This window comes from Acomys minous (assembly GCF_964271855.1).
Source record: "Acomys minous genome assembly, chromosome: 5".
NCBI lineage: Eukaryota > Metazoa > Chordata > Mammalia > Rodentia > Muridae > Acomys > Acomys minous.
In genome coordinates, this window is record NC_140494.1 from 43,809,842 (window position 1) to 43,828,587 (window position 18,746).

Below are 18,746 nucleotides of genomic sequence, written 5' to 3' on the forward strand. Positions count from 1 at the left end.
GGGAGGGGGGATGGGAAGGAGTTGGGGTGGGATAAGGGGGAAGGCAGAGCACAGAGACCATCCTGCCTGGGTCTTAAGGCATGGGATTAAAGGCATGTGCTGCCATGCCCAGCCTCTTCCTTCTAACACAAAGGATTTCTGAAAGGGGAATAAAAGAAACATGTAACTTTATTTATTTTTTATTTTATTTAATTAATTTGTTCAGACTACATCTCAATTGTTATCCCATCCCTTGTATCCTCCCGTTCCTCCCTCCCTCCTGCTTTCACCCTCTTCCCCTCCCCCATGACTGTGACCTAGGGAGACCTCCTCCCCCACTATATGGTCATAGGCTATCAGGTCTCATCTTGATAGCTTGCTTATTCTTTGAGTGCCACCAGGCCTCCCCACAACGGGGAAGGAGATCTTCAGATCCACACTTTCCTACTAGCTTATATTGCTTATTTAATTATTTTAATTGGGAAAAATTTATAAACATTTGTCCTTGTAAGGATAACAGTAATGCTGAATAAATTCACATTGTACAACCATCACCAGCATCAATTTCCAGAAGTTTAATACCTCATAGTGAAACTCTACAATCTACTCACCAAGCAGTTCCAACCCCTGCCTCCCCCGGCCATCAGCGCACACCCTATCTCCATGACTGTGGCTAGTGTAGGAGTCTTTGATTAGTGAAATCACACAATTTACTTTTCTCTTTGGTGTGTTTCACTTAACCTAATGTAACAGACATTATAATTTCTGTATTTTAAGCCTGAATAAAAGTCTACTGTGGTATGCATATGTGCCCAAACATATGTATACCATATTATATATTCATTTAAAAAATACATTTCAAACTTGAGCTACATTTCGAAATGCTGGTATATATGTTCATAAATGAGTGGGTCCAAAATTAGTCATTCAGAGACTGAAGACATATGTCATGTTATGAGCAGTTACAATGACCGATAGATACAGGAATCACAATAGTTCCTGCCTCCAGTGCAGGTGGCCGCCAGAGGCACCATGGAATCTTCTGAGTGGACATGACTGTTCTAGATCCTGATGGGTGTGAATTATGTACAAGCACGCATTTGCCCTGTGTCAAACTGCATGGAGTTATATGTTTAAGAGCTGTAAATTCCATGTGTGTGTAAATTACATGTCACTTTTTAAAAGGAGGAAATAAATACATTCTCTCCTGCCCGTTGACTCTCCTGCCCGTTGAAAGAAGACAGAGAAGAAGAACTTCTGAAAAGCAGAGAAGATTCTGGGGTTCAGCCACAGATGCTTACTGCTGCCTTCACCCTGGGGACCTCCAATGGGTTTCTAGGACCCCTAAACTTCATCCCAGGGGCCTTTCTCTTCACTGTGGAAGCACCGCTTCGCCTAGGAAAGTATGCTAAGTATGCTGTGGGCTAACCACCCACGCTGTGGAGACACCTGCCCAGGCTGATTGGTAGTCTAGAGCGCCTCACCCCTCCACCTGGAAGCAGGAATGAGGCGTGTCTTGCTGCAAGTCCAGCTCCAGGACAGGTGTTACAGGTGATGCAATGCTGAGCTTGAGGCCATCACCTAGCCCAAAGAACAAGGTCTCTGAACTTCCTAAGGGAGGATGTGAGGTCTGAAGTGAAGGGAGCAATACTGAGGCCCTTACCAAGGCTGGCATTGGAAGTGGCTAAAACCATGAAGGGGTGAATGTTACACCTTTCCTATTAACCTACATGACTCTACTGTGTGCAGTATATTCCCATAAATGAGAGTGCAGACCACACCTAGCCATGGTGAGTTTCTTGTTAAACTACTTGACCCATTCCTAAATCAGAACCCTTCCCCCTCCACCTTGCTATGTAAATTCTCCAGCACACTGCAGGAGCCAGGGGCTGACAGTCCGAAGCGTGTTTATACCAAGGAGCCAACTTCGTATCTTAAAGAGTCTTGGAAACACAGAACACCTGAACCTAAGCCCAAAGGCAAACCAGAAGATGACAGCCAGGACCTCAATGTTCTATTTTAGAAAAGAGAGCAGGGGACAGAGAGAGCTTCCTGCTACAAAGGACACACACACTATTATTGGAGCCGAGGACCCGCAAGCAGCCAGCTCTCCTGACGAATAGCTCCCGTGGCTCCCAGAATCTGAAACACTCTTCTGTGGGTCCCTCAAAATAAGTGGTGTCACCTCTCACATTCTCCACACTATAATCACAGCACTGAACTTGCCCTCCCATGTTTGTCTCCTTTTGTTTCCAGAGAAAAGCTTCTACCACTGGACCTCTTGTTTTCTAGTCATAATTCCAGCTTAGCAGCCCAGTTTCATTTTTCCAGCTACTTTTAGAACTTCCAATCCAGGATTGACACTCTTTACATCCCCTACTTGGGCCCCCACCTCCATCTCAGTATGGGTGTGATGACTGCTAAGGGCTGTGCATAGGTGTGTGTGTGAGGCCTCGCATCTCCTGTGCTGTGTGATAAGGGTTTGCACTCTGCGTCAGGTCAGCCTACAGGACAGTGAAATCAGCCCACGCAGGTGAGTAGACTTCAGATTCTTGCTGAGCAGGACCCAAGATGTCACAACCACTGAAAATCTCACCGACCTAACCCCATGAAAATATTATTTAAACAAAGTAAAACTCAGAGCTGAGTGTACTGGTGCGTGCCTGTGCTTGTAGTACTGGGGGGAAGCTACAGTAGGAAGCGTGAGAGTTCCAGGATATCATGGCAGAAATCCCATCCCCAAACAAAAACAATGAAAAGCCCACAAACCAACAAAAACCTAAGACCCGGTAAGGACCCTAAGACCTACATTCCAGAAACTGGGCAGTTCTTCCAAGAAGCAGCGCTGTCAACTACCCCCAAGGCCCCTCCCCGCCAGCCCGACCAGTTCCTGATCTAGACGCACAGGCTGGGAGATCATCTCAGAATAAACAACCCCTCCCCTCCGAGAAATGGTCAAATTATTGTCCTTCTCAAGAGCAACTTCCAAATCAGTTTTGGCATGAAGAAGCCACCGTGTCCAGCGAGAAGATAGTGAGCGACCTTGTTACTTGCTTGAGATAACCCTTCAAAGCTGCCATTGTTCCATTCTCACAGCGTAAGTGTGGAGTTTGGGGGTTGTTCTAGGAACAGAAGGCTCCCAGAGTGTTGGGAGTAGGAAAAACAAGTATAGCCCAGCTTAGGTTTGCAAGGCTTGCTCTGAAGCCCTTGTCTACCCATCTGGTCACCTGTCTTTATCTATGGAGAGCAGAGCTGTCTACTTTGATAACAAGAGCGTTTAGAGAGGAGAGGCAAGGGGCTGCCTCATGTTGGTGAGAGCTGTCTGTTTCTTTGCTAGCACCATATTGGTGCTCAGCTGCAATTACCCAGGTTGCCTGTGCGGCCATCATAGGCTGGAGTAAGCTGTGCTGCCCAATCAGACAGTCTACTCTGACTGTAAAGGTGTTTCATAGGGATTTTCTTTCATTTATTGTATTTTAGATGTGTGTGTGTGTGTGTGTGTGTGTGTGTGTGTGTGTGCATGTGTGTTGAGGTTGAGGACAACTTGTAGGAGTTAATTCTCTCCTTCCATCACGTAGGCCCAGGAGAGCAAACTCAGATGATCAGACTTGGTGGCGAGCACCTTCACCTGATGTGCCATCTCATCTCTCCTCACGTGTATTTTCTTAAAGAGGACCGGAGCAATTTGAGGATAAGTGCTATATAAAATACACGAATACGTTATTATCTTGTAAGATCACTTCGTTGACTGTCCAAGGTTAACATCCACAGATGAGAGAAAACATACAATGTATGTCTTTCTGGGTCTGGGTTATCTCCTTCAGAATGACTGTTTACCTGCGAACTTCTTACTTTTGGTTTCCGTAAGACAGTCAGTACTTTTAACTGCTAACTAAGCTGTTTCTCCAGCCCCTATGTTCAGTTTTTAAAAAGCTGTTTGTATACTCTAGACAGTAACCCTCTGTCAGATGTATAGCTGGTAAAGATACTTTTCCTACCCTGAAGGCTGTCTCAGCACTCCAACGATGGTGTTGTTTGCTGCACATAGCCTTTTAGCTCCCTGAGGTTACATTTATTGTTGTTGTTGTTGTTTGTTTGCTTTTGTTTGGGTTTCTGTTTGTTTGTTTGTTTGTTTGAAGACAGGGTTTCTTAGCATAACAGAGCCCTGGTTGTTCTGGAACTTTCTCTGTAGACCAGGCTGACCTCCAACTCAGAGATCCACCTGCCTCTGCCTCCTGAATGCTAGTATTAAAGGTGTGTGCCACCATCACATAGCTCATTGCTGATCTTACCACCCTGTGCTCTTGAAGTCTGTTCAGAATGCTCACGTACGTGTATTGCATTTAGAACACCCACAAAGTTCAAAAGACAGCTAAGGAGCCATATGGGGGATTTCAAGAAGGGGAGGTAAACCACAGGGGTACAAAGGGTTAAAATGGTACAGGAGGGGTTTAGTGGAGAGTCAGACAGAAGGGCAAAGTAGACGATGGGATAGAAGGGATAACTACCATTAAAGATAAAAAGTTTTCATACACACACACACACACACACACACACACACACACACACACACTCACTCACACACGTGTAGTTTAAATGGAGTTACCTAATAATGGGCCAACAATGCTTCTTCTAGACATCACCGGATGATAAATAAAAAGCCTTGTGCTTGGCATGGTTACTGCCTTTGGAATTGTTGGCCAGTAAGGTCCCACGGGCTCCCAAACATTACAGACTATTGCCAGTGCCCTTGTTACCCTCCAGAACTTGAAACTATGCCCCTACTGCCGAAGACGCCCTACACGTGAGCTGTTGAACATGGAGACATCAAGCTGGTGCTCAGCAGCATGCTTTACTCCTGCTGACTAGCTTTGACAGTGCTGGGGTGGGGCAGAAAATGAATTATCCATCTTACCCAGTTGTGAACCCTAGGAGCTGCATCAATGGCCAACCATGCCCACTGGCATAATAGTGGCATGAACGTCATAGAGTAACCAACCACTTTCTGATTGGATTTAAGTCCAACCATATAAGACGAAACCCATACGTACCACCATTGTCAGGCCAAGTACCTGTGTCTAGACAAGTCATGGGCACCAGGGGAGAACCTACTGCTGTTAGCTACTTTGCTAAATATACATAGTATATTAAACTGATTCCTAATGACTTACTCTTATACCTATAGATATATAGTGCATCTTTAACCATCATCAGAGAGACTTTCTTTTGCAGTAAATGGAGATTCACACAAAGACCCAAGCCTACTCAAGCTGCAGAAAACAAGAGACTGCGGAAGGCTCAGCTCTCAATGGGACATCTACATTACATTCCTTCCAGAGCTCAGGAAGAGGGGAAAGAAAGGATGTCTAAGAGTCTTGGGCAACGGATGACTAAAAGGAAACTATTTTCTGGACACAGCAGGGCAAGTGCACACATGAAATCAATGTAGTTAAAAGACAGTATGTGCAAGATCTGTGAAAGCTCAGGCTGGACAAAATTCCAGCATGGGGACAGGAAGTATGGGCAGTTAACAGCTGCTGGGAGAAAGTCAGTTTCTTTAAGAATGTGACCCATGATGGTTTGACCACTCTCCAGTGTAAGGCCACACGTCCAAGAGTATATGGGCAGCACAAATTGCACTTGCTGGGTTTAAAAACTAAAAATAAAAAGGAAGACACAAAGTTGGGCGGGTAGGGGTGGAATGGTGTATCTAGGAGGCATAGGGGAGGGATAAATATGATCAAAATACTTTGTTTGCTGTGAATGAACCAAAAACATAAAGGGGGGGGAGGTTGCTTCACTGACAATGACTTTAGATGTCTCTAGAATAAAAACAAAGTGAACGAAAGAAAACATGCCACCAGAGGTAACCAAAGTTATTTATTCCTGATTTTGCCTAGAAGTCTAATGAATTTTGGTTTCCTGGACACAGACCAGACCCAAGGCAGAAAATTTAAAAGCAAACTTGACAAGCTGATCATTTTAATTGCATTTGGTCACTGTTATTAAAGAGGTTGGGTAGGCACACTGCATAAATGTCAGTTACCAACTGTCTGGTAAAACAAACAAACAAACAAACAAACAAATAAAAAACAAAAAGAGACACATAACATAAAATGAAAAGGAGGAGGAGGAGGAGGGGGAGGAAGAAGAGGAGGAGGAGGAGCAGCAGCAGTAGCAGCAGCAGCACCACCACCACCTGTATCATACATCCAAGGGTCTCCAGAGCTCAGAGTCAGGTCGTATTGGTTGGTGCGACTTTGTGGAATATTTTCAATGCCACTGTCACAGGCAACCTTGACTGCCTAGCACAAGACAGACACTTACAGGCTGTCCAGAATGTTACAATATGCTTTGCAAACTATATTTCACAAGATAGAAAAATAGGCAATATAGACATATGTTGTTCAATTAGATTCATGTTCATATTTTGAAATAGAAAATAAATTGTCCTTAAAAGGACAAGCTTCAATTGTTAAGAAATTTCACTGGTGTGGGACACTTGTATCCAACTAACACTGAAGAAGGTAAGCCTTTATTTAATCTCCAAGGTAACTAACAGCCACAGGTACTCACAAGTATACCTGGACATCACAGGTACGTACATGAATACTTGACATATATCTTTTCTTTTTTTAAATGAAGATATCCCCAGGTATTTCTGGCATGGTATATACTGAGAACTTTATATGACAGTGAAGGAGTTAAGTATCTACCCCCTCCAACCACACCATGTCCGCCTCTATTACCCCACTATACCCCCTACTACACCATGGCCACTACCATCACCCCAAACCAAACAAGGACGAGTAGAAAAGAATGAAAACCAAATTACTTACCACTAACATAACAGCGGAGTGTGCCCCGTCTCACAAGTTCTCCCATATTGTAAGTGATAGACACCCTACACCACAAAACCACTTTTAAGGGATTCATCCATTACCAGAAAGAGTGGTAGGCATGATCTGCACGTATGAAGCACAGGCTTGGAAAGAAGCAAACCGAGAAAGTGCCATGGAAGCTATTCATCAGACCACCTCAATAGAGAGAGCAACGGGCCAACCAACTTTTGTGGCTCTCCAAACAACCTGCTTTCCCAAGTCAACTAAAGGGAAGCGCTTTAATGCCGACGGACCGCCAAGAGACTTGGAAGCACAGGAAAGCACTGATGAAGAACACCACGGAGGTCACGCTGTCCTTGACTAAATATGGACCGTAAGAAAAGCGTGACCTCATTTTTCTATGTAAGAATGACAAACGTTTCAGTTTGCTTCAAGGCTCAAAAGCATGCCAGGACTAGAGCCCAGGGCGTTAGACAAAACGCAGTGTGCAGTTCCCACACAGAGATGTCCACTGAAACTTTATGCCGCAAAAGAACAGACAAGTAACCTCAATGTTTAAACAACAGGGTGGCAAACAGAGGAGAGATTTACAACAAGTTCATAAGTCAAGTGAAGTCTTATGCTGCCATTTAAAGCCACGCTTAAACACTGTTAAGGCTTTTGTTTAGTTTGTTTTCTTTTCTTTAATTTTTTTTTTTTTTGGTGCAGTAGAGGGTGGCAGGGCTGAGGATTGAACACAGGGCCTTTGGGCATTCTGTATAGTCAGTCTACCACTGAGATACAGCCCGAGCCCCATAAATACTTTTAAATTATTTGGGGGGAAATGCTTCTGTGTCCAAGTCATTAAAATCTTCTCTCTGTCGTGGAATTTAAAGTACCTCCCTTCCCACTCCCTGTTTCTCAGTTTTACCAAACGTCAACAAACTGCACCTTTGATGAACTGAGTCACGTTCATTCTCAGGATGTGGCCCCGGGCTCTCTGACTGTCAGGATTCTAGGCTTGTCCTATAGTGCCTGGCCATCTATTACTTTTATAATTAGAAAAAGAACTATATTGAAATTTATCTCACCAATACCAGAGTAGATTGAAGGGGCTAAACTGTTTTTCCTACTGTCCCTTAGACACTTACCTAGCTTGGGAACTGACCCTTTAGTTTTGAAGTACATTGGTGGTGTGCCCAAAAGTTGTCAGATTATGACGTCAGGCAAGTCCACCCAGGAGGTCCCTGTGTGGCTCAGTGAAGTTACTCTGAATAAAGGAGGAGAGCCCTTTCACAAGCAAGGCCTCAGCCACACTAATTTCTTACCATTTATATCCCTACACCTTTTGGTCTAATGGAAAAAATAATAATTATTCAAGGAAATGAAGATGTATTTGAGAAAGGAAGAAGACTACTGTCTTACAGGCTTATGGCTGTGAAGAGACACTATGACCGAGACAACTCTTATAAAGGAAATCATGTAGCCGGTGCGGGACTACAGTTTCCATTACGGTCCTGCCAGGAAGCATGGTGGTAGGCAGATAGTCATGGGGCTGGAGAGGGAGCTGAGAGTTCTACATCTGGGTTGGAAGAAAATGCCACCATGGGCCTGGCTTGAGCATCTGAGGCCTCAAAAGCCCACCCCCAACCCCTTAGGGACATATTTCCCTCAACAAGGCCACACCTCCTAATAGTGCCAGTCTCTATGAGCCTATGGGCCATTTTCATCCAAACCGTCACAACTTTCATTCTCCCCTCCTTCGTTTATGACACTGATAACTCAAGACACCCTTAACTCAGAGGCATAATTCTAGGCTTTCTATATCACGAAAGGCTTTCGTAAGAAAGGCCAGGCTGGCACTGGGGGCATGAATCAGCAGTATAGAATGCATACTGCTCTTCCAGAGGACCAGAGTATGTTTCCTAGCACATATATATGTGTGTGTATATATGTGTGTGTGTGTGTGTGTGTGTGTGTGTGTGTGTGTATATATATATATATATATATATATATATATATATATATATATATATCAGGGTAGCTCATAATGTGAGATGATCATATTGAACTCCACCAAACTCAGTGACTCCCTTCGAGTCATTTGAAGTATCTGCTTGGCATAGCAGCACATAGCTTTAGTCTCAGACCTTAGGAGGCTGCAGCAGGAGGATCAAGGGTTCAAGTCTAGCCTAGGCTACACAGCGAACTCCTGCCTTTGGCAGGGCAGGGGAGGGTGTCTCTTATCATGTGAGGACAATGTGGCACTAGGTAGAATAAACTTCATCTTAAGAATGCTGTAGTAGTAGCGCACACCTCTAATTCCAGCACTCAGAGAGGCAGAGGCAGATGGATCTCTATGAGTTCGAGGCCAGCCTGGTATACAAAGCAAATCCAGGATAGCCAAGGCTACACAGAGAATCCTTGTCTTGGAAAACAGACAAATAAATGCTGTAACACTTTTTACTAAAGTTGCCCTTAACATCTGTTTTTTTTTTTTTTTTTTTAATGTCAACTTGGCACAAGGTATAGTCATCGGAGAGCAGGGAACTTCAACTAAGAAAATGCCTCCATACAACTGGGCTGCAGGAAAACCTGTAGTGCGTTTTCTTAATTACTGACTGATGTGGGAAGGTGCAGCCCATTGTGAGTCCCTGGGCTGGTGGTCCTGGGTTCTATAAGAAAGCAGGCTGAGCAAGCCATGGAGAGCAAGCTAGTAAGCAGCACCCCTCCATGGCCTTGGCATCAGCTGCTGCCTCCAGACGCCTGCCCTGTTTGAGTTCCTGTCCCGACTTCTTTCAGTGATGGACTACAACGTGCAAGTGTGAGCCAAATAAACCCTTTACTCTTTAGCTTCTTTTGGCCATGGTGTTTCACCACAGCAACAGAAACTCTGACACTTGGTGAACCTGGCTTCAAGAAAATCCAGGACTCTGTACCTGGTGCTCAAATAGACATTCAGATAATGTAAACAAGAGCATGCTATTTAAGGGGTGGGGGCGGGGAGGGCAATGCAGCTCAGTGGGAAAAGTTCTTGCCTGGTAACAACCCAAAGGTAAGAGGGAAGTGAGTCCACAAGGCTGTCCTGTGACCCCCACGTGTGTGCCATGTATGTGTAAACACACACACACACACACACACACACACATATGTACACACACGGGGGCATGCATGCAAGCACATACATGCCCCTACTAATAAATAAAATTCTAAAATTGAATATATCCTATCCTTTCACTTTTCTTACAAATCTGCATTGTTCTATGGTAAAGACTGATTTCCATGGCTTTATTAAGAGGTATTGGCTATTTCTTATGCTTGCTCCTGGACCAAAGGCTAACCCAACCTTACTAAAATTACACATTGTTTCCACTGGATTAGCTGAATGATCCAATCCCTTCTAACATGAACTTCTGGGTTACAATTTCCCTTTCCTGGGAGCACTCTTTAATAATTTCCCTCTCTCTATTGAGACTTTCAAGTTCAAAATATGGGAGCTGGCCAAATGGCTCGGCTGGTAAAGGTGCTTGCCACCAAGCTGGACAACCTGAGTTCAATGCTGGGACCCACATGATGAAGGAGAGAGCATAACTTCCATGAGTTGTTTTCTGGCTTTCTCTCTTTCTTTCTGTCTCTCTCTGTGTGTCTGTCTGTCTCTCGGTCGGTCTCTCTCTCCCTCCCTCCCTCCCTCCCTCCCTCCCTTTTTCCCTCCCTCTCCCCTTCACTCTCTCTGTGTATCTTTCTCACTAAATAAATAAAAAAAAAATTAAAGTTTCAAAATATGACACCTAAGATTAAATTTTGGCCTAGGATAAGATTTGGAAAGCTCAATGTGTTTCTAAATGTCTAAGAAACCTGGGAGAATATCACTGCGCAGCCTTGACTGCAGAAGGCTGAGCGTCAGAACCTGCAAGGGCCAAAGTGGTTGTAGACCTGAATTTCAGGTCTGTCATTTACTAGGCATGCATTTCTTAGGCATGAGCTTTACCATGCCTAGAGCTGTCATCATGCATCAAATGTGACACACATAAATATAACATGATCTTTTAATCATGTACTCGATTGGAAGTGACTAATGCTTTAGACTATCAACCAGTAACAATGGGATAAAAGGACAATTCTGAGGGGTGTGTGTGTCTGTGTGTGTGTGTGTAAGAGAAAGATTTATATGCTCATTTTAAAATATTTTAAAATATCACAGAGAGTGTGTATGAGATTTAAAATTATATTACATATTATAATTATCAAAAGTAGTTTCTATGAAAATAGATATATTCTCATTCTTTGCTATAATGCTTATGTATGTTTTTAAAACTGTCATTTTGTTCTACATAACTTTGTTCAGTTCCGAACTCAACCCTACCCTAACGTCTCAAGAGTGTCAAAAATTTTTTTTAATGTGATAATAGATTGGTTTGTGGCTTTTGTTTGTTCTGTTTGTTTTTTAGATACAGTCACACCGTGTGGACCTGGAACCCTTTCTGTAGACCAGGCTGGCCTTTAACTCACAGAGATCACCTGCCTCTGGCTCCCTAGCACTGGGATTAAAGGCCTGGGTGACAACAGTTTTTGTAATTGCTAGGTTACTCTACTGGATTACCTCCCCCAACAAACTATAAAATGATAGAGAAATCCATAGTGTGTCCATGCAGAGAATCCGGGAGCTAGAACAGACTCACAGGTCTCTCAATGGGCTCCCCGCAACACACATGCTCTGAGCCCCGCTGCTCCGTGATTCCTTCCTTATGTGGTCAGCTATGTGCTGTGGCCAAACTTTTCAGTGAGATCTAAATTTCCACTCTGAAAGTTCTGCCACAGTCTCTGAGGAAGTAACGGGCTGATGTTTATAATCATTAAAAAAAAAAAAACCCACCCCCCCCAAATATTTGTAATGGCTTTCCTAGTCTTTTGTTCTTGACAAGTCAGGGGTTTCAAAGCTGATGGGGAAAAGCTTGCATTTCTTAATCATCACCAAGGCAAGTGAAGCAGGTAAGTTGTTTCCCTTGCCGTCCTATAAGGCCTCTTCACCCTCACTTGTGAATCACCCTTTCCTACACCTGCCTACCCAGCGACTGTCTAAACTCCTTGCTCCCTCCTCCATCCCCCAAACACACAGATCTCCATAATGAACAAAAGAGCATTTCCCCCCCCACTGCTCTGAAGCAAGGTAAAGGGGGCGGGGGCGAGGGGGATATGAGTCCATTTGCAAAAGTAGGTCTATCTTGGACTTTTTGAAAAGATGCAGCTCCCATCCCTAAATCCTCTCCCGGGCCTTAGGACGTAACTGCAACCACCTGGAAGCCCTTAAAAAACAAAAACAAAAACAAAAAACAAAAACAAAACAAAACAAAAAAACCCACTTCCCACAGGCAAAGTGGGTACCAGTGCCTCACCGCCGCTGGAGAGCCTTGCAGCACCAGATTGGCAATGACGCCACACGGAGATAACATGAAAAAGAAACAAGGACGAGGAGGGAGCACCAGAAATGTACTCCTGCTCTTTCCTGGCCCAAGGGGGTGGAAGGAAAAAAGAAAGAAAGAAAGATGAAAGGAAACAGAAATCCTAAAGTAGAGATAGTTAGTGGTCCGCTAAGCAAGGCACCTTCAGGACACCCCTAATCCTTACCTAGCCTACAAGCAAAGATGTAAAAATTGGAAGTGCGTGAGAAATCAACTTGGAGACCTTGTAAGGCAAATTCTCCCATCATTATCACCACCAACTGTGTGCAAGTAAAAAAGCCAGCACTCAATGCTACTAGAAACTACACGGAGTTCTGGGCCCAGGGTTTACATAATCACAAATTACATAATACTCATCCCGAGCACGAAACCCCCTTCTATAGGTGAAGTTTCCCATCATCCCGTCGTTTGCCATTTTCCAGAGAAAGCTGGAAAAGTCTCCAATATTTGCGGAGGTAGGGGATGGGTAGCTGCAAAAGTCACCCCGACAAGCTGAAAAGCCATGTCAAATGTAAAAGGGTCTCGGAGCAGGTGACTCCCCACCTCTCGCATCCTCGGACGCCGGGGCGTTCAAGGCCGAGGCTGGGAGAGCGGGGCGCACCGGGTGCGGCCGGGCTTACCTGCTCCCCGAAGTCGATGGCTATGTTGGTGATGCCGAGGGGCACCAGGAACCGGATCAGGGGCCAGTAGTGCGTAAGCGCCGGGAATTTCACCATAGTCCCCGCCGTGGGCTGACCCCACACTCATCTGCCGCCGCGAGAGCACTGTGCTGCGGGACGCGCGGAGCGCGGCGCGGAGACGGAGGCCGCGGCCGGCGGGGCCTGGGGCGGCGGCTGTTCACGGCAGCGGTGGCGGCGGTGGCTTCTCCAAGCGCGGCTGCTCTAGCAGGAGAGCCGCAAGCTCAAGTCCATCCCCGCTGCCCTCCCACACAACAAAGATCTGCCGGGGAGAAAGAGAGGAGGGACCGGGGCGGCGGCGGCGGCGGCGGCAGCAGAAGCTTCTGCTGACAGCGGCTCCATTATAAGCGCTCTGGGCCCGGAAATAAATAAATAACCGCGCGCACGAGGCGCCTCTGCCGCCGCCTCCGCCGCCGCCGCCGCCGCGCGGAGGAAATCAGGGGCGGGCTGAGGCGCGACACCGCTGGCGACCCGGGAGGGGGCCGGCCCGGCACCGCCTCCCTGCTCCGCTGCGCTCGGCCCGGCCGCGGGGGGCGCTGCGCTCGCACACGCCGCTAGTGTCCGTGCCCGCGTGGGACTGCTACCGCTGCCTTAGCCGGACGCGCAGAGCAGAGCAGGGAGGCGAGCAGGGACACCAAGCTGCACCGGCTGGATGACCCGGCACTGACGGCCCCATGCTGTCCCCCGAGAGCCCGGGAAGGCAGTGTGAGCGCCGTCTCCAGAATTGGGAACCGGGCGCAGAGCTCCGGGGACAACCGGGCTTGGAAGGCCCTGGCGTCCTGGCAGCCTCCAGGAGGGCAGGGGGGTTTGCAAGGAGCTGGTGTAGGGGTGATGGGAATGCCGCTGCCTCAGAAGGACAGAAGGAAGGTTTCCCAGAATGAACGTCTCCCTAGGGGTTCTCAGGGATGGTGGAGGTCTGTTGCCCCTGGGGAAAATACACCGGGTGGCAGGGGCTGACTGCCAGCAGCTCCCGGGCTAGGGTTCTGAGATGCTCCACAAGGCCTGCAGGTTTTGCTAGCAATGTGCAACTATTTATTCGCTTTAAAGCCAACCGGTAAATCTGCCTTTAAATTAGAAGAAAAAAAAAATAGAAAAGAAAATCTGTTCGGCTGTGTTATAATATGCCCTCAGCGATTTCCAGATAAATTAGTTGTTGTGCTGAGACGCGTACCTAAAATTGAACAGCTTGACAAAGCCAGCATCAACCGGCATCCCAGTACAATGTATAAAAAGGGTCCAAGGCAGGGAAAGAAAAGGATTCATAGAAGGGCGGGGCTGGCCTTCATGAGACATAGTCACCGAAAGCTCACCTCATAGCAGGGCCTGTGCTTGCTTCGGCACTCTGCTCTTGGCTTCTTTAATTTTTTCATTAATATTTATTTTTAAATTTTTATTATTTTTATGTGTATGGGCATTTTTGCCTGCATGTGTGTCTGAACGCCATATGCATACCCAGTGCCTACAGAGGCCGGATCTCCTAGATTATAGAACGACATGAACGGCCATGTCGGTGCTGGGAATGGAACCAGGGTCATCTGCAAGAGCAGCCAGTGCTCTTAACTGCTCAGCGATTTTTTTTTTCTTCAGACTCTGGTCTTGCCCTCTTGAAATGATTAATTTCTGAATAAGAGGTCTTGGGTTTTCATTCTGTAGCAGTTAAGTCAGGTGGTTTGTTCTACTTGTACCCTCATATGCATCTTTTAAAATGATGAAATTAATTAAAGAGATGCCTTATTTAAAATAGTGATGTACTTTGTGCTTGGGCATGAACCTATTCCCTCTTATTACCTCTGTAAGACTCGTGTTAATACTGCATTTGAAGGGGATCAAAGGCAGGAGGATTGCTGTACGTTCCAGGCCAGTCTGGGCTGCATACCGAGTTCCAGGCCTGCTAGGACCTGCCTCTGAAAAAACAAACAAACAAACAAGAGCTTCAGATGCGACATTAACTTTCTGGGACAGAGTTTTCCAATTGTTCCCCCTTTTATCCCCTTCAGTTCTATGCACTCTGGATGAGGCTCCCAAAAAGTAGGAAACCAATTTACCCACGGTTCCATATTACCCAAAATTACATCGCCTGTAATTAAAATAAGATTTTTGGTAATTGTTCACTGTGTTTGATATGTCAAACAGCTACCTTTAAAAGAGATTTTCCAGCAAAACAGGAAGTTCTTGTGTACAGGACTCCCCTCGGAGCAATTCCTGAAAGGCGTGTTTCTGTGTAGTCAGTTATTAAGCTAACCGTACAAAAAAAGGAATGGGTTATTTAAAGGAATTCACCGAGAAAGACTTCTGCTCTAAAGCAAATATAGTCTGCTGGCTTACCCATTCTGTTAGTCTAGCTTTTCATAAGCTCATTTCAATTAAAGAGATCTAATTGTGCTGACCTTTGTGTGGCATGTGAGTTGATGAGGTCCTCGATCAATGCTCCTGAAGGCCAGTTTGCTCTCCCTGCTCCCTGGACGCGCAGGCTGCCACATTTCAAATGCCGCAGCAGCAACTGCACACTTTTAGTCTGAAGGGGGTGGTGAAAAAAAAAATCACTCAAAGGCCTTTATCGTTGAGTATTTTTAATGAGTGAGTTAGTGTCATCTTTGATTAAGGAAAGGAACGCCTTCTTTAGACTTTACTGTGGATATGAATTCCAATAACACCAGGGCAACTTGAAAAGGAAATGGAACAGTTAGCCAGTGTTTTGTTTTGTTTTCCACTAGAAAATCACAATCAGGGCTTGAGCAATGGCTCGGCAGTTAAGAATCCTTACTCTCTTGAAAGAGGACTCCAGTTTGGTTTGCAGCAACCAAGTCTTGTGGTTTATCACGGCCTGCAACTTCCCTGGGATCCAGCGCCCTCTTCTGGCCTCTGCAAGCACCTACATTCATGTGCACACCACCCTCATAATTAAAAATAAATACGTATTAAAAAAAATAGAACCACAATCAGATAATAGATTTTAAAAGTCTTGCCCCTCCGCTCTTGTAAACACACTTGTCATGTCAACCACAGCCCCAAATGTTAAGTGATGGTGACAGCTAAGAAGTTTTCCAAATTATGCAGAAACGGAAATATCCTAGCATAGTCAGTTAGATTTAGAATATAATATCTTCGGGAAGGTACGGCTTTATATTTTTATTTATAAAGCCTTAGATTTGCTCAGTTTTAGCCCGCTATTGTTGCAAAGTTTACAAAAACTACACTATCATGTGACATAGAAGGAGAACATGCTTAGTTATTAGCAGCAGCTGCATTTGCATGTACATGCTATGAAAATAAGCAAGAGTTATTTTTTTTAATGTTTCTTTGTGTTTAACAAACTGAGCCTGCATAAATCCACAAAAAGAAAATGGTTTTAAAAGGTATGGAGGTTCAAGTGAGACTGTCCCCATAAGGTCAGATGTTTGAACTCTGCTCCCAAGCTGGTGTGGTGCTGCTTAGGGGTGTCCTGCCACCTCCTGTAGTTCTCTGTCTTATGCTGAGCATTGACAATCAGGTTCCTTGCTTCTTGCTCAGCCACTATGACTGCCCACTGCCATGCCTTGCTACCATGATGGGCTCTTACCCTCTGACACTCTAAGCCAAATAAACCCTTCCCGTGTAACCTACCTACGACATGGTATTTTATAACAATAACAGAGAAGCAGCTAATACCGAAAGGTATTTATAAAACATTGAAGAGCACGGTAGCATCGCTTTTAGAGTAAAGAGCACTAATAATATTGCGTAATGTCATTGCTAAGCCCCCACTCTTTTTAAATCCATGGTCTTACTATGTAGTTTTTCACTGGCCTGGTACTCATGACCCTCTTGACTCCCAAGTGTTGTGACTATCACCAAACCCATCTGTAGTGTCGATTTTTATTTAAAAAGTTAGTGCAAAATGCCCCATACATATATGACTTGCCTCTTTTTCTGAATTAATCTTAAATTTGTAAGTTCAAATCGTCGCCCAGAACATTTTCTGCAAGTGACAGACTAAAATATCATGCTTAAGAGTGTCCCGTTCTGGAGCTGTGTGACTGAGACATCCTTTTCTGGTGGGGTCCAGAGACATCTGACTGGGATGATAGAAATGAAGATGCCATGCAGACTTGTATATGCTTGACTTGATGAAGTTACCTACATCTGTCACCGCAATTATACTGTATCCTATGTTTAGCATAACCAAATTAGCAGTTTGCTCTGATGGAAGACTGAGTCCCAGAGATTGATGCCCGGTATTCAAATGAGTCATATGCCCCCTAAAATAGAGTAGACCAGATATACATTTACGCCTCGGAGCTCTGCAGCTGGGCCTGGTGCCAATTTGTTCCATAGCTGATTTCAAGTGGGAGAAGAGGCAATTTCCAAAGACTGTATTCATCTAAGCATCGGGCTACTGATTTGAAGGTTACTGCCCAGGTCTTAGTAGTATTCAGAAACAAAAGAGAATGTTTGCTTCTTCCCAACTGGAAATTGTATGCATGCCATCCTTGTGTTGTTCCAGCCCAACGCCTCGTAATTAACCTGAGGGAATGATCAAAATTAGGTTTTGTGCTCCCAGCATGTGCCAGTAGTTGGAGGCAGGGGGTGAGTGGCAAATTATCCCAAATTGAAATTTGCGGTAGATACGCCAGAAGTAGCCAAATTAAACCTGATGAGTTACAGTTCCCACTTTTAATCACTTCTTTAATAATATAGCTAAGGGGCCACGCAGATGCTTCAAAGTGTTGTACTATTAAAAGGAATGGGGATGATTTCTACCTACAGATATGAAGTGATCTGAAGAATAATTTGTTAAGTGAAAAAGCAAGATGCCAAAGCATAAAATGGCAGGCTCTTGGCGTGCTTAAAAGAGAGAGAGAAAGAAACTATGACTATGGAAGTATTTATATGCAGGGGAACCGGCTTTTATTTGCAAATTGATGCTGGCAAAATAAGCCCAAGATTAATTAAATGTGTGTGAGGGAAGAAAGAGACCAGGGTGGAAGAGAGGTTTCTCCAGATGCACCTTATTGTCTCTAAATGAGTTTGGAAACCTTCCAGTCTTACACATTAAAAAACCAGAAACAAAAGAAAAAAAAAATGGATACAAGGCACAGTCATGCATGGTTTTATCTTCCTGCTTTTCCTCCTCCTCTTCCTCCTCCTCCTCCTCCTCTTCTTCCTCCTCCTCTTCCTCCTCCTCCTCATCTTCCTCCTCCTCCTCTTCCTCTTCCTCCTCATCATCTTCCTCCTTCTTGTCTTCCTCTTCCTCCTCCTCGCCTTCCTCTTCCTCCTCCTCATCTTCCTCCTCCTCATCCTCTTCCTCTTCTTCCTCCTCCTCCTCTTTCTTTTCCAGAGGAAAGGATTTAGGGCAACTTGACTCAAAGCTCAGGTATGCCTTTCCTGGCTTTTTGGATTTTTATTTCTCTATGATTGCTAAACTGCCAAACATTTGGAGAGATTCTTCCTGGGTTAATTATGCAACCATTTGTATGTTGGTAACTGTTAACTCACTCCTGTCTTTAAAAGGTGGTCTGAAGGTAAAAAGTCAGTTTGGGATAGATTTTACTGTTGTTGTTGCTCATAGATGTCACCACCAGTGACTTTGAGAATTTTGGAAGCGAGATGCATTAGCTGATCAGTCTCTGAGTTGCTCATCCGGAGCAGTGTAATGGAGGGGCTTGTGTAATTCCTCAGCTTGCTAATTCCTTGTGAACCACAATGGGACAGAGATGCGTCACTGTGATTGGTGTACAAGTGCTTTTTATTCTTCTGTTTCCTCTCTTTAGTCACCTTCTGCTTGCTGCATTTCACTGATCACTGATACTATAAAATTCCCAAGATTTAAA

At 45.0% G+C, this 18,746-nt stretch overlaps 1 protein-coding gene across 1 annotated transcript in view; it reads right to left on the reverse strand.

Annotated features, from left to right (window-relative positions):
* The window catches only part of ANKH (ANKH inorganic pyrophosphate transport regulator), a 137,015-nt gene extending 123,655 nt beyond the window's left edge, over positions 1–13,360 (reverse strand). Inside the window, exon 1 of the mRNA XM_084783518.1 lies at positions 12,880–13,360. Within this exon, the coding sequence (XP_084639644.1) occupies positions 12,880–12,975 (96 nt within the window). The 5' untranslated portion in view covers positions 12,976–13,360. The remainder of the gene's footprint in view (positions 1–12,879) is intronic.
* Positions 13,361–18,746: the final 5,386 nt, after the last annotated feature.